At 38.6% G+C, this 26,681-nt stretch overlaps 1 protein-coding gene across 2 annotated transcripts in view; it reads left to right on the top strand.

The window, feature by feature from the left end:
* The window catches only part of LOC309700680 (uncharacterized protein), an 86,011-nt gene that overhangs the window by 19,158 nt on the left and 40,172 nt on the right, over positions 1–26,681 (top strand). Inside the window, exons 7-9 of one of the 2 annotated variants that reach the window (XM_082524431.1) lie at positions 2,182–2,247; positions 8,288–8,411; positions 23,453–23,552. In XM_082524431.1, coding sequence (XP_082380557.1) covers positions 2,182–2,247; positions 8,288–8,411; positions 23,453–23,552 — 290 coding nt within the window. The remainder of the gene's footprint in view (positions 1–2,181; positions 2,248–8,287; positions 8,412–23,452; positions 23,553–26,681) is intronic. The other variant, XM_082524432.1, reaches the window with a different exon arrangement.

Here is a 26,681-nt window from a genome sequence, read left to right as displayed (position 1 = left end):
AACGCTGTCACAGCCGAATAGATATTGGCAACCTAAAGAAATCCGTATCAGTTTGAGTATATACTATGCTTAAAACATTTTCATCTCATTATCTGCTGTTGGACTGCGCTTTCCATCAAGAAAGTGAAATGATTACACTCCACCAGACTCTATTTACAGAAACAGGACTTTTACTTGTGAAAATATCAGATTGGTTGGGTGCTTTTTGTGGATCTTTAGCATTTTCATTGTTTATTTTGCAAACTAACATCATAAAAGGAGGAGCGACCAACATTTTCAGTTTAGTAGATATCTGATTTTGTCTGGAAGCTTTGAAAAAGTTAACACAGTAATAACCTTTATTCATTGTAGCCATATGTCAGATTTTTAACATTATATTATCATGTCTTTTAACCTAAAGAAAGCTTAAAAATACTGATATAAATGGATAAGGAATTTTTTTTTTTTTAAGAAAAGATGTTTCTCACAAATATGTTTTGTAGGCCTAATATGAGGCTACACTGCTCACATCAAAATTGGGTTGACATATTCATATGCTAGCCTCTATATTTGGCATCAACAGTATGACTCCATGGACTCACCCTGCCGTATGTTAACAACCCAGGCTAGTGATGGTGTCTCAGAAATCCTTTACCCTCCTGCTCAGGCACCAGGCCTTAATCAGATCATTGTGTTTTGGATGTGATAAAAGATATGACTGGTAACAGGAATGTGCAAATGAGAAAGATATTAGAGAAATATATTTCATACCATTCGTGTGCATCTCCTGAACAATTGTTCCTGTACGAGTTCAGACCTGGTTGCATCATAATTTCCATGACTGTTCATAGCTTGTGTAAGAGTTTGTGTGGACATGAGTTTAGAAACCAGTGTTCTCCCAGTAAACGAGCACAAATGTTACCATCTACCCCAAATGAAGGCCCCCCGTTTTGGACACAGTTTAGAAGATCTAGTCTGTATTTCACATGTGCATTTGCAAGTGATTGGATCTGAGGAATCCCAACTTTATCCCAGAGTCTTTTATAAGGCTGGATGTTGTCCAGAGGTAGAGGATCAGAGGGTTTGAAGGGGAGAAGTTGGCCAAATTTATATTGAGCAAACATTTTTCGTTTTAAGGGGGAAACTTTTTGGTCTAACCTCATACCAGAGGTTGATGAGGACATTTGTGCTGCGCAAGTTGTGTGATTTCATATGTTTTTGACTTATGTTGTGTGGATGTTGTGTTTTCATGTGTATACAACTGTATTTCTGTGGCACCACAGGTTAGCAGAAATGTTCACGTATTCAGAATGATAGAAGTAAACGTTGTTTTTCTTTGTATTTTGCCTTTTTAAGTCCACATGTTATATCTTGACTTTGAAATCTCTCGCTGCAACATTGACATCACTGCTTCTCTGTTCTATGCTTTTCAACTCTGGCAAGTTTTTTTTTTTTTTCTTATGTTCAAAAATATGGTTTAAACTGCTGTAGATGAGAGGACTAGGCTGCATAAAACTTCCTAAATTTGTTGGCATTTCCTTTCAAGATTTGAAAGCGGGGAGATATGAAAGAGTGGGCGTAACGCCGCGCTCCAAAATAACATTTAGCTGTCTGGAGAAACCACTAATAGATTTGCAGTCTCAACAACCAACTGTTGAGAGATTACAGGAGCTTAGACTTATAAGGAATGGAACAGATGTTGAGCTCCAAAAACCTGTCTTGTCATTCACGTGGGATTGAAACGTACTGTAAAGACACTCACTTCTAATGTTTAGCAACATCCGGCTTCTTCGTGATGGTACAGCATTTTGCAAGCAGATTTCTGGCTTGATGTGGGTGTGTGATGTTCAAAGTACATGTAAAATATACAACCAAAACATTTGCTTTAAGTAGCCCCCGAAGGCACCTTTTTTTGTTTGGAGAAAATATAAAATCGAAAAGTTGTGGAGGATCAAGGCACTGCATGGTAAACAAGAAACTATTATAAAATTAAATCTCTTCATTGCCTCGGGCGCTATGATGCAGTAACAACCTAATGTTTAATACAACGGAGGAGTGCTTGTCACTAAGACTGTAGAGGATGACTGATCACTACTTAATACCTAAGCGCCTCTCTTTCTCTCCTTTTCCTTCCCTGCTTTCCTCTGCCTGTATCTCTGTTTTTCCCCTTTTCTGTCTTTTTCTATTACTGTCTTTCTCCAGCATTTCAATTGGAATTAGTTATGTCTTAGCTGGCAGTGAGGCCTACGCTGCACTTCTTAATGTCAGGTAAGTCTTACGATCATGCTACTTGGTTAAACTGTAGCTTTTTAGGTTATTCTGATTAATTTCACGTTACACTTCTCTTTAATCAAACCTAAATCCAGTTTCAAACCATGCACAAGGGATGGGAATCCTTTCATCATATCTTTTTAGGCTCTGCTTTCAACATCTGTTAATTAGCTTTTATGTGGCTGCCTCTGTCAGTTTTTGCTTGCATTATCTGGGGTGCTAGGCTTTCCGATTTAGCCTAATGGGCCTTATGTATGCTATCCTCTACATAGTTTACATGCAGTATGGTGAGGGGATCAAGATGGCTTAGCCTGACATATGAGTTGCTTTAATTCTAAGCTTGGGTTCCTTCTACATATAAATTACTTAAATTCTTTAAGGGGTTCCAGCTCAGAGAGAGTGCCATTCAAACACAATTAACAGCAGGGAAAAATGTCACTGAAAAAATAAATAATGTGCAAAGAAAGCCAAACGTCATGCAGGGCTGCCAGAAATTTTGCACATCAGTCTGGCTCCCCGTTCCCCCTTCTCAGTTAGCACAAAATTGAAAGCGAATTGTCACTTCAGGGTTGTGTTGTTAGGGTGACATGAGTTCACACAAAAATATTTTTATTTGATATTGATTTAAAAGGGGAAAGAAACACTGATGCAACCCCGAGAGCTGACCACAGGAGAGGGAGGCCCTGAAAGGATTGCATGAAGTTACAGCATTGCTTTTAATCAAAGCAAACAAACACGTACAGGCTGCACACACTGCAGAGATGAGAGGGAAAACATCCCATTATCAGGCATTAAGGATTTATTTTCTGTTGTAGATTATTCAGTATAGTCTCAAAGTAATTTATGCTAGTGAAAGCTAAATGGATAACATGTTTCAGTATTTCTAAATATGTCAGGTTTAGGTGTCTCTCTTGAAGTTGACATAATCTCACCTAGATCATTACGAGCTATTCTGGACTTGTCTTGCCAAGTTTGAAATTTATGCATATTTAGGTGCCGCTTTCATGCTGCAGTAGCATGATAAATGCTGGAAAAATGCATCTTTCTGATACACATAGATTTTTCTTCCTGCAGCTTTCTTTTGAAATCACGATCTATTCTTCACTCTAACTGTCACGTGAAAGTTGATTGCGGGTCCTGCCCACTTTGCCAGCAGTTATTTCGCCCAAAGTCACTTAAAGGCACCACATATCATTCACTTTTTATGATCTGTGGTTGTCACATTGGAGCAAATCTCCTTCAGTATGTACGCAGCTTGAGACTTCTTAATTTGGGGCTGCAGAGCAGCATTCTGTTTTATCAGCAAAATCTCAGATGTTGCATCCTGGTTTCAAAGCTTTACCTATATGGAGATGAAATATCTGTAATAATGTAGCAGTCTAATAGTAATTCCTACTTGTAAGTCCTCATATCCATCCATAACCAAACAAGTACAACATGGTCAGCCAGGTGAACAGTGTCCATAAAGCTTTCAACCACACCCACTTAGGAAACACATTGTAAATTATTGTAATGTTATTAAGATTGCTTTAGACCATCTTTTCTTAAGTCTTTGTTTTCAGTGGACCTGCTGAAACAAACAGGAATGCAACACCATAACCCCAGAGTTGTGTTTACATACCCTGTATTCTTTGCTGCCTTGCTGCAGTCTACAGACATTTTAGTCTGAGTTAGAGGCTCACTGCACATGCCACTTCAGTGAAGTCCTCACTGAAGTCCTTCAGTGAAGTCCTCACGGTCACTGGAGTAAAGCAGACTGTAAACAGCTTTTTAAACTGTTTACAATCCCCCCCCCAAACACACGGTAAGATGTGCCATTAGGTGGGGAAGCGCTGGAGGAGTTTAAAATCCACTTTGGCCGCGTCAGAGGTTAGCCTTATTAAAAAAATGATTGTTAGTAATTCAACTTAGTGTACTACTTGTTAGAACTGTCAGATAATGTGAAGTATTAAATAAAGCAACTTTGTTTAAACTAAACTTGAAGCAGCAAAAATCGTTGCAGCAACTCCAACCAGCTCTTCAAGTAATCGTTGTCTCGACCTCGCGCCTCCCTCTCCTTTCCTTTCCCAAGCCTATAATTACCCTTATCAGTTAACGGAGCTAATTTATTTTGTCATGCCCCAGTAAATACTTAACCCAAATAATATTATTCACACTCTACAGGATGGTTGGACTGCTTCGTCGGCACACCTGGGGGCTTCATTATCGGGCCGCTCGGTGCCGGGGGGGATTCTGCGATGTGTTGTGGGGAGACAGGGTTACTGGAGTGAAAACACCTTAGGAGACCTCCTTTGGATAAACTACCATATTCCCTCTCCCCAATCAATAGGTTACTGCAGATCTCTGTGTAAAAACTCTCGTCAATACTGCTGTAGGATAGCGGACACGAATCCCAGAGAGTGAATCTCACTGAGCTCTACAGGAATTGCGCATCAGCACCTCACTCTCAAACCAATGGCCAGATTATATTTTAGCACTTTAGATAAAGAAAATATTAATTTTCTATCTAGTTGGAATCATTACAGGCTTTGAGCTATGTTTAACCAATAAATACAGTTTAAATTGCAAGCGTTTAATTAAGAGGAGCAAAAGCTCATCCTTATGTCTGTTGAACTTAAATCTTAATAGTCTTGTTCCTCATAATTCATACAGTTGGCAAAATGAACTAATTTTAAATATATTTTTTATCTTACTGTTAATATTTTATTTAAAATATCCATTTGCTCCAGTTGATACTTTAAAACCACATTAGGGAAGCCTCTGTGGAAACTGATGGACAAATACAACAACCTTTTTACTGCATATATCTTTATTATATAGAAGATTGTAATAAAGAGTGTTAAGTCATTTTAGGTTTCTACATTTTTTCCCCTAGTCATACAAAAACGTATATCATTTTTTTATTTTATATTCCAAAAATAAAAATGCTGCAGAACGTCATAGTCAGATTACAGCTACAGTATTCCGATTGACTGATTGGACAAACACTTAAGTGGGAATTTAAGAAACAAAGAAAAAGAACAAAAAACAATCCCCCCCAAAACTTTTCTCTTACTATGTCATCTGTGCGACTCATGAAACCTCCACATACATCATTTATCCAATCAGCTTAAGCCACAACTGGAAAAAAAAAATCAAATAATAAAGTTGTGTCTAAGAATCTATATGTATTAATGACGCTCATCAGGGAAGCACAAAGGTTTCAGACACAACTGAAAAACTTTACATCCTCCTACTCTCCCTAATCCTCCGAGGGATCCTCCAGGAATGTTGATGCTATTTTCTGGAGAATTGATTGCTGAGTGGGAGGGGGGGGTTCACACGTGCTGATCTGTAATCTTGAACTTAACCTACTCAGGAGCAGGTTAGGGCTACAGCATGTGCCATGGCGATTTACCCTGATAAGTCGTGAACTACCTTTGTAGTACAGAAAACCCAGGGTTAACCTTAAAGTTACCTGGATGAGCCAAAATCCTGCTTCGTAGCACAGGCCTCTCTGCGTTGCTCTGCTATCACAAATGAGGCTGAACTGATCATGTTGCACTTGAAGCTGAAAATTCTGTAGCAACAGTTACTTTTACAATAAGCATACTGACCAAACCTGATAGGCTATTTCATTTTGCTTCATGGAGGCATTACCCCTCTGTGCAATAAGACTCTGAAAACACCTCACTACACATAAACTGTATTATTAAGAAATTGTGCTTAAAATATTGAAAGTAAAAATAATTGTTCTGCAGAAAAATGTTCTCTAGCACTGCTAAACGGATGTATATTACTACTGCATATGTTTAAGGTTGAGCTCATTTTAAATACTGTTTAATGTTCAGTGTCGTATTCTAGAGATCACTCGTTTGTATTGGCTGTCCTGTGAGAACCACATATCTATGAAGAAAAAACTGTTCATGAGCTTAGAAATACAGGCATACGTCTTGGTATATTAAATATTCATTTAGAAAAAAATCAGCTGAATTAAAAGGCTTGTGCAGAGTGTGACATGGTTAACTGTCAATATCCACCGAGGGGATTAAAATATGAATGAAAAATGAAGGTGGGCTGTTGGCAAAACAGGTAGTTAAGCTTATGACATTCAGTCATTCTCATAGATGTTAGTCTCAAAGTACTGCTGAGCCTGCACCTGCTCCACTTACCATTTTTATGGACATGGTCAGAGCTGCCTTCATCTCCATCATCGTCACAGCATTCCTTGTTAATGCCTTAAGGGAGTTATTAACAGCTTTTTCAAACTCCATCTTATCTACATCACACATGTTAGTCATGCTTAGCAAGACCAAACTCTTCTGTTGCGAGGTTAAATCACTGAAGGTTATTTACTTGCTAATGCCAGCTGTGTTTTCATAGGGAGGGCAGGTCGTAACTGAGCTGCTGGCGTCTGAGTGGCTGAGCTTTATGACAGCTCTGTCGGAAAAAGATTGCCTTACATTGGTATGTTTTAATTTATGCTTATTCTTAGATTTGATAAGGCAAGCACTGCTGCCCTTTCTTCCACTGGCTTAAAACGTTGCTTTTTGACAAAGCATATATTTAGAGCTTGATCAGGTGACCCTGAACCGTTGCTTAGTTATGCTGCAATAGGCTTAGGCTGCTGGGGGCTTCCCATGATGCACTGAGCGTTTCTTCTCTCACCTTTTTTTCACTCTTTAACGCTACTTTGCATTTAAACCTTAGTTGTTATTCTTTGGCTCTCTTCCACAGTGTGTCTTTTGTCCAACGAGGCGTGCCTGATATCTGGGGTTTTCTCTCCATTATTGTAGGGTCTTTACCTTACAGCGTAAAGCTCCTTGGGGGTCACTGTTGTTGAGATTTGGCACTTGGTAAATAAAACTGAATTGAATTGAAATGAAAACTGTGACTGCACAACATGCAAACAGACCTAAGTCTACAGTACAGGATACAGTTTTAAATATAATGCTGTATTGTACAGTTAACTGCTGTTTCTTTTCGGTGTACATGGTTGTTGTTGTTGTGAAGGGGCTGATTAAAGCCTAGCAAAGTAAGTTTGTTGCATAAAACTAATCCAACATTTAGTAAAATGTATTCACTGAAAACAAAGAAAAACAAACTGCAGGACTTTAAATTGTATGCAGAGCAGTTTTTGCTGTTTTCTGAGTACTTTTATACTTGTTAGCTATCTAGTTGCCTGGAAGATCCCCACTTTTAAACCATTTGCTCTCATTAATTGTATTACTAGTCATCTTTACATCAGGTCAAATTCATGAAGGTACTTTAGTACCTTATCTTAAGGTACTGTCCTCTACATAGATAGTAGGTAGGCTGAAGGTCCTTGTCTAAAAGGCAACCAGCTTCTGACAGCAGTATTTGATATCCTGTTTTGAGAACGAAAGAGGTTTATTGTTGTATTCTTGCACTGTTGCATAAGTCTTTGTCCTTTATAGCAGCTTTATGTGCTGCAACACATTTTTTAAATAATATTTAAAAAAAACAATCATTATATGGTCATTTTGCGTATAATTATTTTATATTATAAATATGATGCGTTTGTATTGAATATTTAATCTAGAGCTTAAGTAGTAACTTTAAGCACTGCATAAAGTTTACTATAAAATGTATTTTGTGCTCTGTGTATGCAGTGGTGGATTAATAGTAGTATTAAGTTGCATCTACTGGAAAAAATGTCTGTTTCAGTGAAGTAGCTAAGAGCAGTTTTAAGTATAATAATGCATGAACTTCAATCATTTGTTTGGACATTTTACAAAATTGTTGACTTACTGTATGTTTGGTTACTTTGGCTGTGACAGTGAATATCCAGGAGGTGTTTTCCCTCAGTCAACAGTAGTTGCTAAAACTCCAGATGTTTTCATTGTTAATAAGCAGCAAACAGGTGTTTGTTTTGGAGGATGACTGTTAATTGAACCACAAGCTTATGAAGTACTAGACTTGCATCTTGATTATCTATCAATGCAGAGCGCTTGTGTTTAGTCAACAGTCAAATTGTGCAGATTTTTATAGCATAGAGTTTAATTATGTGTGTTATGGTTTTTTTTTCTCTCCACAGCCACATCTATGTGATCCCAGTCTTCACCTGGACCCTGACTCTTGCTATTTTACTGGCCCACACAGTTATTCAGCCAATCACTTCAGTGCTCACCCTCCTGAAAGGAATCCTCCTCATTGTCACGGTAACAGTGATTCTCTTCATTTTGATACATTTTGGCATAATTTTCAAGCATTTGCAATAATGACACAGGGTTTTACTGGGAATAGCTTTTTATCATTAGAAAAAGGAGAATTCATGTAAAGGAAAAAACATATTTGGGAATGTCGCTAATGATAAAGGCATCTGATGGCTGTGTCATGTCCCGAGTATCCATCTGTTCGATATTTATGTGACGGTGTTCACTTATCTAAAATGGATTCTCTCTTCATGAAAGCGCTGATTTGATGTAGAAGGTGTTGTTTCAACAGTAAGATCATTTTGGCAGCTGCAGCTTGTGCTGTTGTATTGCATTATGCAGGGAGGTGTTTCTGTTATACAGCCTGCTTTTATTGATTTGAATGGGATGGACAAAATAAAGGAAACATAAATGATAAATGTGAGACATGAAATATCAAACAGAATTTGATGTGAGGTTGGAGTTGTTTGATGTGTTTTCTAGTTGAATGATGCCTGTGAAGTAGTTCTGGTTTGTTAGTGTAAATACTGCAGCTTGTTGGAATTTTGATGAGGTGAAATGACACACTCATCTCAGACTCTGCATAAAGTTCACCTGTTTCCATAATGTGTTATTATGGGTCATACTTTTTGTACAGGTATGCTTTCCCTCACCAGTGATTTTCCATGACTTTCCAAGAACTGATATTCAGCTTATTATCCTATAAATGTTTATAATCGGTGTTAAAAGTATTACTAGATTCATATTGGTTATTCATATAAAATTTTATCTGTCTCATGATAGTTTCATCATAGCCTCTCCGCATACAGCTGAGAATTTCAACTCAGGACTTTAAGTTGTTGCTTGCAGCTCTCTAGTCTTTGAACATGAGTGTAAATTATTGTTCTCTCTGTGTTCTGCCTGAGACAGACTGGTGACCTGTCCAGCATGTACCCCACCTCTTGCCCTGTGACAGCTTGGATAGGCTTCAGCCTTCCCGTTAGTCTGGAATTTGATAAGTGAAAGAAATTGTCAAAAGGAAAAAAAAAACTAAATTAGGGGTTTTTTTGCTTGTTGCTTGGACTTTAAAGCTCGATGGAAATGTACGTTTTCAGAGTTGCTGCTACATCTCCCACCTTTTTGTTTTGCCAGTCAGTGTGAGGAAGACGATGTGCCTGGGAAAAAATTAAATGGGCTGAATGAAATTAGCAGAACTGCAAGTCAGTAATTCATAGGACGTAAGTCTGAATGAGGTTCTCCTCTTGGGGAAGTGGGGAAGAAGTCCCCAAGTGTGTCTCGCGCTCTATCTTACCAACAGTAGTGGCTCTGATAACATGGAAGACAGCATGACCACACAATGGAAAAATCGTTGAACTCTAATTTGGGTTAAAAAAAAATTTACATGGGAAAGCTGTTTCAGGGTTTTTGTGCCTGCACAATGGTGGAGTTTTAAAAGAGTAGTTATGAGTCCTGTTATCTTGTTCTACTACTTCTCTGTACTGCTTCTTTATTACCACACCACTGCGGCAAACACTGAAAGCATAGATGATGTACATGTTTCTGTGCCTTTGTTGTGTAAAGATTTGTGTAAAAATAAATGTGAGATGTTGGATATTAATCATTTCAGTTTAATTTTTCTAGCACCAGTTTAGCTCGTTTGCTTTATATTGTAATGTAAAGACACTGTAATATATGCAAGCCCTTGGGTGTGGTGGGAACCAAGAACAGCCATTTAACAGGAAAAGAGCGCAGGCATTATGAAGGTCAAGGAGGGGCAGCCATAGAAATACAGTGAGTGATATGGCTGATCAGTACATCACGGATATACTGGCTGATAAAGGAAAAAAGATACCTTATGTATCAGTACAACCCAGAAGTAATCCAGATTAGAGGAAATAGATAATAAATTATAACTTCAATATCAAATTTTTGTTTTTAAAGTCATTAAAGTGTACAATCACTCTGCAGCTGGGAAAAAGAACAGTTCAAGGAAGTCATTAAAAGCTTCAAATCACTGTTACACTCATGGCCATGATGGGTTTATGTAAACTTCTGACCACTACAATCCTTCCAGTTGTTAAATACAATTCCTCCCGTGGATTTTTCTGTGTTCATTAGCGAAGGGAAAAAACATTTTGATTTATTGTGGTTGACTTTTGATAGCTGAAAATCCCACACACTGTCCATCACTTGAGCTTACTTCATTTGTGCACAACTTTGTGAATAAGAACTTCACCAGGCAAAATTCATACAGAAATTACCTTGGATAAACAACAGGTTTTCAGACTTTTTTATCCAGCCTGCAGTATACATTATGCAACATGATCCTCAAGGGAAATTACAGAAAAAACATTTCTTCACAAATGAGTCTTATATTACACCATGTAGCTTACAGTTTTTGAAAAGCAGAAAGAGTCACCGAAGATGATTTAAATATTGGGTAGAAAAGGAATTAATCACAGTACTTTAAGCTTATTTGCTATTACATGAAATAGCACGTAGGAAAGGCAAGAGATGAATTACAATATATCAAGACAACTCTACTTGTATCAGAAAATGAATACTTTGAATTTATAAAGTCCGCTGGCATAATAATGAAGACTTTCTACAACACATGTCAAAGGGGATTCAAAAGATAATTCATATCTAAAGTGTTATTCTAGAAAAACTAGGAAAGCAATGAAAAGATTTATACTGTACAGCTATACTTTGTACCGGCACTAAAGGAGACAAAAACAAGACAAAGAAGAGAAGATCAAGACAGATAAAGGAGAGATCAAACATGTATTGCAGCTTCCAAACTTCTGAGAAAATAAAACTCTCAAAATCAGTTTATTCTTTTATGTTCGTAATCTCATCTCAGTTTGAAAAGAAGAAGAAAGAAACTCATTTCTGACTTGAACAAACTCTTTGCTTGTGTACCTTGCTTTTATCACTTTTTTCAATTACTTTGTCAGTTTTAAAGTGGGATGAACTGTACACTCTCTGCATACAAACTTCTGAGTGATGTAGCCATACTAATTGTCATGACAACTGCTCCGTAAGTTTGTTTGTTTTACATTCTTATATGAAATATAATTTGATGCAAGTATCACTCTGTACACGCAAAGTGTTGAAGGGTGTAGTAATGACTGCCATTACAACTCTTCAGTAAGGGTTTATACATTTCTTATATGAAGTATAATTTGTGATTTAAATGGAAAGCCGTCTGTTAAATAGTGAAATTTCTCTCGGCCTGCCTAAGCCAGTGTTTCCCACCCACTGTGCTGCAGCACATAGGTGTGCCGGGGAAGATTATCTGGTTCCCGGCGTGAGTAATGGGCAGAACAATTACATTCTATTTCCAGTAGAGGGCAGTACAACTACCTGCTCTAATTAAATGGGTTGCCAACTTCCAGTAAAACAGAAGAAGACGAAGAAGAAATTACATAATAGTCATACTGTGAGGCGATGCAGTGCGTAATAGGAATAGATAAATATTTGAAAAGAAAAAGTAGTCAATGTGACATGGGTCTCACATTGACCCAGATCTGCTAGAGCCTTAATCTGACTCAGATTAAGGCTCTAGCATGAATAGTGGTCAGAAGAAAGCAAAAAAATTATCAATATGCTTTTTGTGACATTTTTGTCTGGTGGTATGCCGTGTGATTTTTCTAATGTGAAATATGTGGCATGGCTCCAAAAGGTTGGGAAACACTGGTCTAAGCTATGGTTGCCACTGATAGGCAATAATATAAAGATTAGATCATGCAGTGTACCAAGTGGGGGCAAATCCCAGTACTGCACACAAAGGACAGTCTTGTGGCTTTGCAAACTGGAGTCAGATACCAGATGCCACCGGAGTTCAGGAAGCCCTCCCAAGGTTACAGAGCAGGAGCTAAGCTAAACTAAAGGCTAGCAGGTGGAAGTGTAAGCTGTTTCTGCTGTCGCTTCTGATGGGGAAATGTCAACTCACTAGTAGACAACCTTGATGATTTGGTGGCACTGTTGAGAAATATTGAGATGCTACCGGGAATGTTGTCTGCTGTGCTTTGTGGAAAAATACCTGACTCCTGTGTAGACTTATTGAGCTTCACTATTATGTGATCAGAAGACGAGCAACAAGAGCAAAGGTGTTCTTGTTGAGGCATTCAGAATTGGTGCAGTAGGAGTTGCCTCCATCTCAGTACTGCAAAAACCAAGAAGATAGTCAGAAGATCTAGGCTATCCTATCTGCCAGTCTCCGTATATAGCCAGGACACTGAGGTGGTGAACTCATAAATATCTGGAGGTCCTACTGGATGACAAGCTGGACTGGTCCCTAACCACAGGCTGACTACACTGGAAGATTTTGTCCCCACTGCAGTAAGCGTTTTTAACACCCTCTGATGGGAGATCCACCTGGATATTCATTCATCGCATAACGAGGCTTGTTTGCATTTCTAGCTGATGTGCTTTCTTTAGTCTCAAGTTACAGACCCTTCAACTTTGCCTTTGTTTGGTTTTGGCACGTAGCTCTACCTCCACCTCTCATCACCAGTGAAGGTTGTCTTGGATGTAGTGCCTTTTCAATTGTGACACACACTTGGCAACAATGTGGTGACTTTCAAATTTATTGTGAGAACTGCTCTTAATGAAAAGTAAAGAATGTCAACAGTTTCTCTGATTGTTGTGCAACAATCCTGACGCACAGTCTGCTCGATATCTAACAATTTACTGTGGAAGGTTGCCTGACTGTGTGCCACATTCCCGTGATGTTCTGCCCTTTTTACTACAAGAATGCCACTCAGAACATCTTGTCAAGCTCATTACTTCACTGACTTGAATCTTTGTAAGTATTTCAAAGTCAAATTTCTTAAGTTTGAAACAGAATTAGAAGTTTGCTTTTCTTTGAGCTTGAGATTCTGCATCTAACTTGGTTCATTTTCCTGAAGTTATGCTTGGATGTTTCTCAAAAGCATACAAACGTTCTACTTAGCACACACAATTCAGTTTGGAGTTGTAAATTCACACTTAATATCAAATTAATATATTTTTGTGTGACAAATAAAAGAAAAGTAAATATCATATTTATTCATTTGGTTTTTTTAATCGTAGATCCTGGTAAGAATTTTAAAGGGAGAAATTACAGTATATTCAGTATCAACTGAGAGAGGATATTTAAAGGTAAAAAGATTTGAGATTAATTATATTAACAAAAAAAAGTTTCAGGAGTTTATCACCTTTACGTGACATACTTTGCACTTTGTGCTTATTCGCCGCCTAAAAATATGCTTTGTATATTTTTTGATGACTGCAGTGACATAAGAAATGCTGGTTTCTGCAGCAAATGAAAGGTCATGCTGGTAAAATGGATGGAGGTGGAACTCTACACTTCTACTCTATGCAGAAGCTTTGTACTTAAGGAGCTCCCAGTGTGTCTGTGGCGGTTTTGGGCCTTTCCAGGTCAGTTCCTGCCAACATCTTGGCATGTCAGCATCTCAGTAGGTGCTCTTTAAAGACATTTTTAGGCTTGGCTCAGAGTCCATTTAACACCACCATCACATCCCACAAGATTACACTGCCTCAGTGAATTGTACATCTGCTGCAGGGAAATGTATTATATTCAGTGTTAGCCAAGCTTTTGATGGACACAACCCTTTGCGACACAAATGATTAATAATAATACTTTGAACGCCTACATTAGCGTAATCCTAGCAAGCTCATTTTATATGTAAATTAAAGCTTTTCTTATGGGACAATATACAGTTCTTCGCGTATAGTCGATAAAAGTATCATCGCAGTGCCTCACAATTCTCTGTGAGTAACCAAATCGCTATATTTGAATGTCCATGTAACTGGAGCCTATGTTTAGGACCAGGGAACAACTTTCTGTGATTATGCAATGTGAGCAATTATGTCGGAAAATTTGCATTTAAACAATTTCAGGGATATTCATGCTAGTTAATGGATAAAAATTTCTGTATTTAATGTGCCTTTCCCTTCAGCGCTTTCCTAGCGTGGCACAGGAAAATCCCCAGTGTCTCTTTAAAATCAAATGGATGCAGATTTTTCAAAATTGCAGCCAATCAGTGATAGAAAATATTAAATGTGTCCTTTTTGACACTTTTCTCTCCCCCATCTTCTTAAAAATCACTGCCTAATTGGCAAAAGAAATGTCTCTGGAAGAAATACTTCGACAGCTTTTCACCATCTTTCTAAAGGTTTCACTTCTCTCCACTATTGTTGCTGAAGACTTTTTTTTTTTTTCCATGATATTCGTTCTTCCCAAGGACAGAAATGTCTTTTTTGTGTACCCTGTAAATGTGTTTATATTCTACATTAGTTCAGCTCAATTATTGACGTATTGGCAGATGAACTAATGCTGCGAGGATTAGTAACAGCGGCGATCGATGCCAGTGTTATTCAGTCTTATCTTGCTGGCAGCAAGAGAGTGAGGTGTGGGTTTTGTGCTACAGCAGCTCACGGTCTTTTGAGAGGTACCCGTCACAGGTGGCTATATAAATATAAATAAAAATAATGTCGGCATTGTACTCATAAATGTGTTGAATTGGGGTGTTTGACCATAAGTGTATAGAATTACCGGATGAATTTGAGACTAGTTTTAACAAACGCTGATCCACATGTTCTGAAAGGACTTGCTGTCTTGTAGCTTAAACCTTTTTTTTTTTTAAATGAAAAATATACACAGTTCAAATTTACAAGACACTTTTATACGTCTTTAGATAGACCAGGATGTTTTTTTAAACAAAAGGAAGCTGTGAGACAACTTTGCTTATTTATTTTTTTAGTTTTCTAAAGATGCAACTTTGCTGCACAGCCCAGGATTCAAGCACACTCAGTTTGTAGGATGGTGCCATACAATGATAGTTTGTTAATTTTACTACTTTTGGTATTTCTTTATTACTTTTGCTGCACTCTCTGATGAAGAAATATACATCACACTAGTGGAAACTCGCATTGTTCCTTCAAGTCCTCGTCCAAAAAAGCGATGTATTTGACTTCGGTAGTATTTTACAATTGAAACCTCTCCATGGGGAGCTGCTGGTTTGAGTTTCTAAGCTTGATGCTGTTTGAACAGCTCTTTCCCAAACAAAAGGTTTGAGTTCAAACTCACTCTCAGCTATTTGCTTGTTTACTTCCGCCTTATCTTTATTTCTGTCTGAATGAATCTCACAGGGCGTGAACCCTTGAGTATAACTGAAATGCTGGAGTCATACTAATTTCAATATGCCATGGAAAAATTGAAAAACAAGGGGAAAATGTTGAAATGAATAAGCTAATTCACATGCAAAATGTGTACAATATAGTAGGAGTACAGTTCAGCAGTAGCAAATTGATAGCTATTTGTTTTTATAGAGTTACTTCTTATTAGCCATTAGTAGGACATGTAAATATTTTTCCCTTTGCATATTTTACAGTAAAAAATATGACAAAAATATCTGACATCCCCTAGCCTAAGTATTAAGATATGTTTTAAAACTATGGGAATATAAGAATAAATGTCAGGGTTGTTGGTGAGCAGCTATCCAGACACCGGAATCAGATCAATGACGTCCCTCCAGAGCAGAAGGCGTTCAGTGGAACCTTTATGTCTCCCCAAAGGATCTTCTGTCCTTGAAGAACAATGGAGAAACTGCGCAGATTGATTTTAGATTGCATTGATAGCACACAAGTCCATAAGCGCTTTCATGCACAAACCCACACTAATGTCAACTGAGCGTGCGTCACAGAAGTTGTGGTTCAATTTTGCCGTCGTTACTGAGGCCGAATTTTAAAAGGAAATAGATAAAATCATCCTGACACCTCTGTGAGGTGATGCTTCCTCTGTGATGCTGTTTTGGAAAGCCGCCTTTTCCTGCACGTCCTGTAGATGGAGATGTGTACACACACACACACACACACACACACACACACACACACACACACACACACACACAGTATGAAAGAAATGTGACCTAAAGCCAAATCCCAAACAGGGGGAGGCGTTAAGATTTAGAGGCTCAGTTCTGGAGCAGGGCACTGAGAGCCATTCCCTCTACTCTGCATCAATATGAGAGAGAGCTGGGCGGGCAAGGCCGACTGCACCAGAATAAAACACTGTCGTCAAGCACCGTCCATTTATGGCCCACCAAATGTGATTTTTCTCTTTATAGCTGAAATATTAATGTTTCTATCTTGGTATACTTAGAAAGAAAACAGCAGTTTCCAGGCCCTGAGCTGCCAGGATAGAAGGGCATGAAAAGAGGTAGACTGGAGAATTTAACAAGTAATGCATTGGCAAATAAAAGGGTGGATAAAGTATGACCTTCACTCAGTGACCACTGTAAAACATCAAAGCCAATGTAACAGACATAAACAAAATGTTTTTCAAACATTTTTTTTATTCAATTCTTTGCCGTGTTTATTAAAAAAGCATACAGAGCATTAGATGCTTACAATTGGCATTATTTGGTAAGTGGGCGAAACCAAAAGGGTAAACTGACTGAATTAATACTTAATGCAACAAACTGCTGCCACAACTCGGCGATTACTTCATCAGGCTATCGGTGAGGTCCTTTCACGATTGTTTTTAAAACGAAGTTGTTAAAATACCAAAACTGCACTCAATCTGTCACTGGTGCATGAATACTTTTAAGTGTTGCATGTGTACAATAAAATCACTCTATGGATGTATATGTATATTTCAGTGGCTGATGGGACTCGTCCATTTATGGTTTGTGGTTAAACTCTAACAGACCTCAAATCTGTGTATTTTCCACATTTACAGTCAGTTTATAGAAGTCTTTTGCAGCGTTTACCAGGATTTCCAGACATTCTCAGAACAAAATCAGCGCTGCAGTCTCTTTGATTGCTTCCCTTTGCAGGAGCATAATCCTAAATAAAGCCATCCATAATTTATTCCACATTAGAAATGGTGGCCGCAGGGAGATGTTTTTCCACTGCAAAACCACTTTCACTTTGCATCTGGGCTTTTTTAAGTCAAATTCATGAAAAGTCAATGTGAAACCTTGGCAGTAAACAACTTATGAAGTTGAGTGATGTTTTGAGGAGGCTTTAAATAACTGTTTGTTTTGGGGTCTGTTGAGAGGCAGAGTGGGGAGTATGTAAGTAAGCCCTTAAGGCATGTTGATTTGGATTGATTCTGGTGAGACAAAGGTCTATTTAAGTAACCTGATGGAGGCATTAATAGTGAATGTTTAGCTCGCTGTATTCCTTGCGTGCTAGCAGCAGTGGTCAAAGATTTGTTTGGCCAGTTGTCTGTTAGATGAACTGAAATTTATTGTTACAACAATCCTGACTCCCAGGAAATGAAATCATCAAACACTTTTATTTGCCCAATAGTTTATGATCAGGTACATAAACGGTAACATTGCTGCCACCTTCTGCTAAACAGTCTGGAAGATGCACATACTGTAGGCAGGACGCCCTCACCATCCTGCTTATTTTGAAACCAAGCTTGACCAGAGTATGATAGGAGGGTACAAACTAATTGTTGTGCTGCTAGCTAGCTTGGCTGACAGGTTGTATCAATGTCACTGTGCTATAAAATGATGCCAATTTTGTCTGGTGAAAGAGAGCCTCTAACTCTTAGTCTAATTAAATACTGAAATGGCACCTACTTGTCATTCACCCTTCAAAGGGCGTAGCCTTAAGCTTTATTGCACTTAAATTTACTCTAGTTCATGAAGTCATGAAGGGCAAGATTAGTATTAAAGGCTTAAATTAGTTTTCTACAAAGCTGGAAACATATGTTTTCATGCTGAAGTGGAGCATTTCAACTTAGGGGTCTTTAATTTGGCTTAGATTGGTGCCACCCTCATTGACATTCTAAGAATTGCAGTTTTTGGTATTCCCAGAGCTTGCCTCTTAGTGCTACTATAGATAGCAGATGCTAGCATGCAACTCCGGTTAAGCCATGTTGCTCATCTCAATCTGATTCCCCACAACATATGAAAACTGTTTTGACCCCTTTCCTGGTTGCGTACTTTTGGACATATTATTCAACTTTTATCTCCCATTCATATCATAGCATGTCCCTCTCAGTTGCCAGGAAACACAAAAACTACACATACAGTGTGTAAAGTCACACTTGCTTCACTCACATGGGATCTCTCACTTTGTAATGAAAACACATTCTCTCCTCTTTGTTCCTCCTCTCCACTCCTCGTCTCCTTTCTTTTTCATTCCTTCTCTCTTCCCTCCTTTATGTAATTTCATCCGAATCGATGTGCTGCTCCAGCAGCTCCTTCAGGCCTGACGTCTGACTGATTGCTCCACACAAAAACCTGCAGCTAAATAAAATAACAGGGCAGCCTAGATGAAGTTTATGCACCTTGATAAGAGCTCTATTAAGTCATTGTGAAATAGGCTTGAATGTAGCTTTAGCCATTACATCAGCTAGACATAGCAATGCTACACACACACACACACACACACACACACACACACACACACACACACACACACACACACTTTTAAATGAATCTCATGCACTGAGCTGTGGAATTATGTTTGAAGGTAGATTATTCACGGAGAATCGACTACAATTTCACGGTTTTCTGGAAATAATTAGCGTGACATTTATTCAGGCTTTATAATTGGTTAAGATTCCAGACCCTCACCTCTAATAAAGTTGTCATTGAACCTTTAATGCTACTCGCTCCCATGACAGCAAGGGAATATTGCAGCCTGGTGCAAGAGGGTCAAATCACTTGGAAGAGGACAATGTAGTTAGGCCTGTGGTGCATTTGTGTTAGGGTGGACCATATTTTACTTAAGCAGTCACCCCACAGACTCACCCATTCTCTCTAATGTAACGTGCTCCACCTGTGGAACAATGAGGAAATTTCTCGAAATATTACCAATTATTTTGTTCTTACACAAACCTCACGATGGTTTGCGTAACCTGGGTGATCATCTCCTCGATGGGAGCTCTCCAGTGACTTGACCGCTGCTTCAAAGTCTTAGATATCCTGCACCTAAAAATGTTTAGCTTTCTTTTCTTTCATTACTTTTTTTTCCAAATTTTTATTTTTCCTTGGTTGAGGTGAACAAAACAGAACTTGGAAATCCTTCCTTGTTTTAAAGCTGTGCATTTGTGGATTGCTGAGAAAGCTGGAGTTTTGTTTCATTTCATGTGCGTGACTAGAAATTGGGGAAAATTTTGGATCAGACTATTATTTTGCCTTTACAAGAAAGTAGTGAGACCTGCTGTGATGTATGGTTTGGAGACTATTGTACTGACAGAAAGACAGGAGGTGGTGAAGTTGAAGAAGCTAAAGATTTTCAGTGGGATTGACCAGGAGGGACGGGATTAAAAATGAGTACATGGTTGAGTCGTTCAGAGACAAAGTTAGTTTGAAAGGCAGGGCCCAGATGCTTTGGACGTGTACAAAGGGGTTTGTTGATGTATCGGACAAAAGATGTTGAAGATGGAGCTGCTAGACAGGAGGAAAAGAGGATTGGTGTGACAGAGGAGGATGTTAGGGATAGGGTGAGAGGAGGCAGAATTTATGGAACTTATGGTCAGGTTTATTTGAACCGCATTTATTTTTCATAATCTTATGCTACTTTCATGGACACAGTCAGGTGCCATGTCACTAAGGAGGGGGAGATTTTTTTAATTTTTTAATTCTTAGGACTAACATTAGATCAAACAACTATGAAATAACCTAAAAGCATCAGCTGAAATATGTGTCTAGGACTTTGAAGTCATTAAAACCAGTTCTGTGTCCTCCTCTCTCTTTCCCATTTTTTCTAGTCTTTCTCCACATTTTGCTTTTCAGCCCATCCCTTTTTTTTTCTCACCTCTAATTAACTTGCTGCTATTATTATTATTTTTTCATTTGTTTTTAACACTACCGGTCTCCTTCACCCCAATTTCCTCTTCCTTGTTCTTTTGAAAAAAAGTGCATAGTGTTTTTGTGCACTAAAACACCAGTTGCTCTTGCACTCATGTTTTGGCAACATACAGATCACACTTACTCATCTTACGAAATGTTAAGCTGATTTCTGATATGACTATTGTTGTTCACGTCAGGTGAGCTTCCAGCGTGGGTTTTGTCTCCTGTTTCTCAGCCTGAGATGGAAAATGTCAACAAATGTTGTCAAATCCTGTTTGATGCTGCAGAAATGAAAATTAGACATCACAAATACTCGCCTGACATGAAATTGCAGAAAGTTTTTCAGTTCTTGAATTTCTTTCATTGAAACCTTCCATCTTTTACTCCAAAAGGTAAACAAGAAACCCATTTTTCAAACGACATTCATGGAATGATTGACTTTTCCGGGAAAATAATCAAACGATATCCTCAAAGCAATTTCATCTGTGTTTAAAAACCAAGTGGCTCAGGCCAAATAAAAACCTCACTGAGCATATGGTACATCATAATATAGAAAAAGAATTTCAGGGCATGAGGCGACTGTAAAAGTTTATGGTTTGATGATAAAGTTAATGTATTTTGCATTCTTGAAAAAATAACCAAAGGTCAGTAAGAGAATTTAGATATTGCGTACAGTAACTACAGCTGTTCTCTGTGGAGTCGATATTTGCATACTGCAAATATTGTGTACTTCAAAAAGCCAAAGGCCAAAACTGGAGTGTTGCTGAAAGCATCACACAGCACAATGTAACCTAAAAATCAAAGTCAACAAGTGAGTCATGTCGGCACAACATCTTTGAGGAGGGATGAAAGATCAAGTCAAAGCCTACCCTCCAGCTTGATTCAGCACAAAGTGTGCTCTGTACACTTTCTTTATGAGCACTCTGTTATGTTGGCGGTTACGGTCAGCGCTGGAAAAACTGAACCAGCTCATTTCTTTCAAATGTGGACAGTTCTCAATTCAACTCTTTATTTCTGGGTTACAGTTTTTTCACGATTGCAAAGACGCATTTCTTGAAACCTTCAACCCTCTTCTCTAAACTGTAAACATCAAGTTCAGTTTTCAAACTACATTCACAAAACTCAAAGTGTTCCCAAACAATCAAACCAGCACAACAAAACAGCTTCATCTGTGGTCAGAATCACACATTTTCAGAATTCACAGCCTGTAATCACAGCACCGATACTGAGCATTCATTACACACTACTTCAAAACATAGAACAATATAAACGCAAAAGAATCTGCTGAGATTTGTGTTTTAGTCTTTATCCTGTGTCCCTCAGGCCACATGTGGGGGGAGAAATGTATAAAACATATGCATTCACTGTATGTATTACATGGCTCATACGACATGTCTGTGGTGTGATTATAAACATGATAAGTTATGCTTTTTTATCATGTAGCATAATTCTAAAATCTTAATATAATAAAAGAAATCTCTGTCTGTTGTCCAACTTGAAATATCAATGCTTTTCATATTTTCTTATCTATACACTTTTTACATTTTACACTTGGTCTACATTTAATAGGCCATTATTAAGAAGAATAAAACTGTTCAAAACCAGCAAAGGAAGAGGTGACTGACTTCTGATGAGTTGGGATGACTATGAGGAAGGCTGTGCAAATGCTCTAAACCAGGGGTGTCCAACTCCAGGCCTCAAGGCTGGTGTCCTGCAGGTTTTAGATGTGTCCTTGATCCAACACAGTTGATTTAAATGGCTAAATTACCTCCTCAACATATCTTGAAGTGGCCTGAGGCCTGGTATTGAACTAATCATTTGATTCTGGTGTGCTGGCCCAGGGTGATATCTAAAACCTGCAGGACACCGGCCCTCAAGGCCTGGAGTTGGACACCCCTGTCTAAACTATTCTGAGATGCTTACAGGTATAGTCTGGATATTTTGAAAAAACAAGTTCCAGTGCTTTAACACTACTGATAATGTAGTGATGATCTGTCGCGATTATAACTATTTCAAATGCTGTCCCATAACTGCAAGAAAACTAGCAAGAGGCTTATTGTTCAGGCCAGAAAATGACTTCATCAGAACCACAGACCTCCAGCTTGCTAAACTTGGTTTGGAAAAAAGACATTAGTCTACACGGGCTGTGTGAAAGTAGAAAAAAGGACTATTTACTACTTGTGTCACTTCAAGTCATCCATTGCTGTTGTAATTTTGTGATATCCTTTTAGAAATTTCCTTCTGCTGCAGTCACACTGCCCTCAGTCGTGTTTCATGCGTCCCTTTTGTGGCCAGGCTGGACATTGCAATTTTGATGTTACTAAAATTGTTCAATTTGTCCACTAAGACCTCCAATTATACTGCAGATTTTTTTTTCTTTTCCTGTCTCTCTCAGTCTGTGCTGCTCTGCTGTTTTCCAAGAAAAACTCATTCAGGAAACGTACGCTTGGAGTATTTTGTTGGATGGCGAGTTACAAGCTGAATATGTGTTGCCAGCACAGTCTCGGTTCCTGACACAGTTCTTCTTGTTCGTGGCTCCATGCAATTTTTGTGGTCTTCTTAAAGTGCCTTGGTCATTACTGGTACACCTCAGTTCATAATTTGGCATATTACTAGTAGATCAACCCCAGATGTTTCCAACCTACTAATTTGGGCTGTGTGGTAAATTTGCCCTAAAGTATTTTTGCAATTTAGAAACAGTTGATAGCATCTGAAATATTAGATGGGAAGTATGACTAACACACACAAAAAAATGTCATAATTTGCACAGCTTTGCTTGTCTGATTGCTGATGAAATGTTGGTGCTCTTCATATGTTTGTGTTTTTTTTCCCTTTGCACATGTTGTGGTGTCAGCATGAGAAACTAACAGCAATGCTGAAAGTTTGTTAGATAGCAGAGTGGTTTCACTCGATGTCAATATAAACTTCCAACCTGCTATCTCTCCAGGGTTCGCAAGTTTAAGAGATTAAAAAGTGCTTTGGTACCTACAGCGGGGCAGGTGCACCATAACAAGTCACCCAAAGTGCTTATACATAACTTGTTTTAGAAGTAAGAAATGAATGTTGTTGTTTTTTTTTATGTAACTGTCCTGTCTCGGTTGTGTTACGGTGGAAGAATTAATTATCTTCCTGCACAAAGAAAAACTTGATGTTTCTCTTCTTTTATTTAGAACTAGGGAAAAATATACTGCCTGAGATGTAACAGAAGGCCTGTGTGTGTGAACTCGTCTGTGCGTCTCTCAGGTGGCTGTGACATTTGCAGTGGGGTCAGAGGTCGGCCTTCAGAGCAGCAGTGACTTCAGTCAGATGGGAAAACCTTTCCTAATGGGCACAGTGGCTCTGGGTAAGCTTCAGCTTTGTGCAATAAAGCTCACAGTCTTCCTTTTTTTTGTCTTCTTCTTTTTATCATTGTGTCTTTGTGGCCCTTTTCCAGTCTGTTGTACTGCAAAGGATGTTGAAGATAATGACGGTCTGACTTTCCATTCCAGCTGCTACCAAAATTGGAATTTCATTACATGAACAGATCTCCTAAGAAATGAGAAAACAAGTTATTTAAATGGGCTTCAAGTGTAACCAAAGCATACCTTTGAACTCCTGGCAGAACCCCATCTTGTGGTTTCTCCCACAGTTTGCATGATCCTCAGACTGTATTATGAATACTTGGAGTAGATGTATCTTTAAGACTTGTTCCTCTAATGCTATTTCCAAGGAAAATATAAAGAAATCAGAGCCAGCTCGAAACTTTTGCCCAGTACTGCACCTGATGTGTGCAAAGCTACTGTTTGCACAGGCTGACTATTTGAATTCTGACTGATCATTTGACTTCACTGCTGTTTCACCACTTGCTCTTGTCTCTCTTTACTGCAAAGATACACTGAAGAATGAGACTTTACAGACATAGCAACATAAATAATAGTGAGCCAAGTCATATGTGCAACAGGGAATTGCTCATTTCAGTATAGCTGGGAAGACCTTACTTGATTCAGTTTTCCAGAAAATTGTGAAAGTGCAAATATCTCTTTCAATAGAGGAAATACAAAAGAAAAGCCTCTGGTCTTTTCAGATATAACAGTTGGCAGGGACGCCAAATCTACAGTTGCACCAAGTAGATCTTGTCAGCTCAATGTTATTCCCAGAATTTGGGAACAGAACCATAAAAATCACGAACCTTATCTAATTTAAATTTGGTCAATTTATTGTTCAAGGTCATCTTACAAACTAGGATTGTTATAATACTAGAAAACTATGAGGTGGGCCAATAGTTTCAGTGGAAAAGTCCAGTTTTAAAGCACGAAAGCAGCTCATCAAATAAGGGACAAAACCAGGAACATTTTTCGAGTTGTTCACCCTGATCTTTGTTCCCCGGAGTCGGACTGACGGGCATTTACTGTAGCGTCTTGAGTGATTTGCAGAACATTCAGAAGAATCAACGGGAACTGTGGTGTGTGCAGAGTGCCATCATGTGCTGACTCAGAGTGCTTTTAGGTTTGTTTTTTTTAACCCACACCAACACAGTCTGCTTGTCAGCTGCCGTATTCACCAGATTTGCCTCGCTGTGACTTTGTCCCAAGTGAAAATTTAGCTGGAGGATCGCCAATTTAACACGCTGGAGGAGACGCACGCAGGCATACTCGCATATCCTGCACATCCGAACAGAAGGGAAATATTCAGAATAGACACAACCAAAACAAAAACTGTTTCTCTATCACTTGTTCTTGTTTTTGTTTTGTTTTTTTTTTTCATTTTTTGTAATCTCTCTTTTCTACAGTCAAATGATACAAACAATAAAAGTGCTGGAAAAGTCAAACTTTCATCTTTACATCAAAGATTTTCTTTTTAAACATGCGATTAAGAACATAAGAAGCACTGCTTCTGAAGTCCAGCCCTCTGATTGTTCGTTGTTTAAACTTGGGAACAAACATCTAGCGTCGACAGAGAATATCTTTAATTCCCTTTAGAATACAAATCTATTAAACTGTTTATAAATCTTCTTTAAAAATCTAGTGCACCAGCTAGTAATGGATCTGTGACGTCATGGTAGTCTGTGCTGATTTTTGCTCTTTGTGACCTCCATATGTCCAGTCTGCTCTTTTTCACTCTTTTCAACTTTTTCTTTTCATCCGTCTGTCTTCACTTTGTAACATTAAACCACAGACTGTACAGATGGATGATCCATCGCCATCTTCTCCTACTGTTCGAAGTGAGGAAGAAATAGAAATGAACACTGCAATATTGGCTGTCATTTGAAACCAAAGTCTGTTAAGGAATTACTGGGAGATGGAGCCCAGACATCAAAGTCCTGCCTGCTGCCCGGCACAGATGTGTGTTGAACTTTGTGTAGTGCATCCATCAAATTCTGGACTACTACTACCTACTAGTTGTCCAGCCACCCAACGATATGTCTGCATAGACAGATTTTTGCCACTTCTCCACATCCCAGCTTGTTGTTAGAAGAGGAAGCCTGTGCCCATTTAGGGCGCATATTGGCAACACTTCTGGGAAGGCGTAATTTCATCCATCTTTATATACAGTGTTAAATATTCACAAAGCAATGACAAACTTTGAAGTACTTCAGCAATTTACATTTACACTACATTTTATGTTAAGCTTCTCCTTTCACAAAAACACATTTTCAGAGGATGAGTCAGTGTCTTCGGTTTCGCTGCACAGCCTTAAATATCAGACTAAAGTAAACAGAAGGTGGAATATCCCAAAATGCATTCTAACAAAAGTTAGAGCAAGCTCAGTCAGAACAACTGTTAAGACTCACTTAACAGATGGAGGTAGCTGGATGGAGAGTCGTGTGTGTGTGTGTCAGTGAGTGTGTGCGTTTGGGTACCAGCGAGTACTCTGACTTCCTGAAGTAACTGCAACACATCAGCTGTGGCAGGCTAAGGGGTGATTGCTCTGTTTCATTAGCATCTCTGTGACAGCTCTGACTGTACTTCCTACCTGCTTCCATTACTTCAGAGAGCCATTTGAACATGCAAACTGCCAGCTATGACAGCTGCTTTGCAGTTTGTCACTGCTAGTTGTGTGGAACAGTATACAGAACAACTATAAATCATTTTCCCAAGATTAAAAATGGATTACTTTTTCTTCTGAAATCCGGTCAGGATTTTAAAAGCTTCTCAAACAACATTCAGACTATGCTGAAACTCTAAAACTACTCCCCCAAAACCAAGACTAATGCGGTGCAGCTCAGCAGGGTGGGACCTATTTCTCTGCTACCTTTGGAGACTGATTTCTCTAAATGGAATTTTAAAGGGAGAAAGTGCCATGATATTGAGGAACTGAACTGCAAACAAGCAAGGAAACTTTTGCAGCTTGGTGACAGCGCTTGATTTGGCTAATATAGAAACAAAATACCATAATTGCAAAGACAAATCTTCAGATCTTCAGAAATTAAGTTTTCCAAAAAATGGACCCAACATATCTGCTGCTTCTCATGATGAAATATTTAGTGAGCATA

This window comes from Aulonocara stuartgranti (assembly GCF_965226115.1).
Source record: "Aulonocara stuartgranti genome assembly, chromosome: 23".
NCBI lineage: Eukaryota > Metazoa > Chordata > Actinopteri > Cichliformes > Cichlidae > Aulonocara > Aulonocara stuartgranti.
This window is presented reverse-complemented; position numbering and strand designations above follow the sequence as displayed.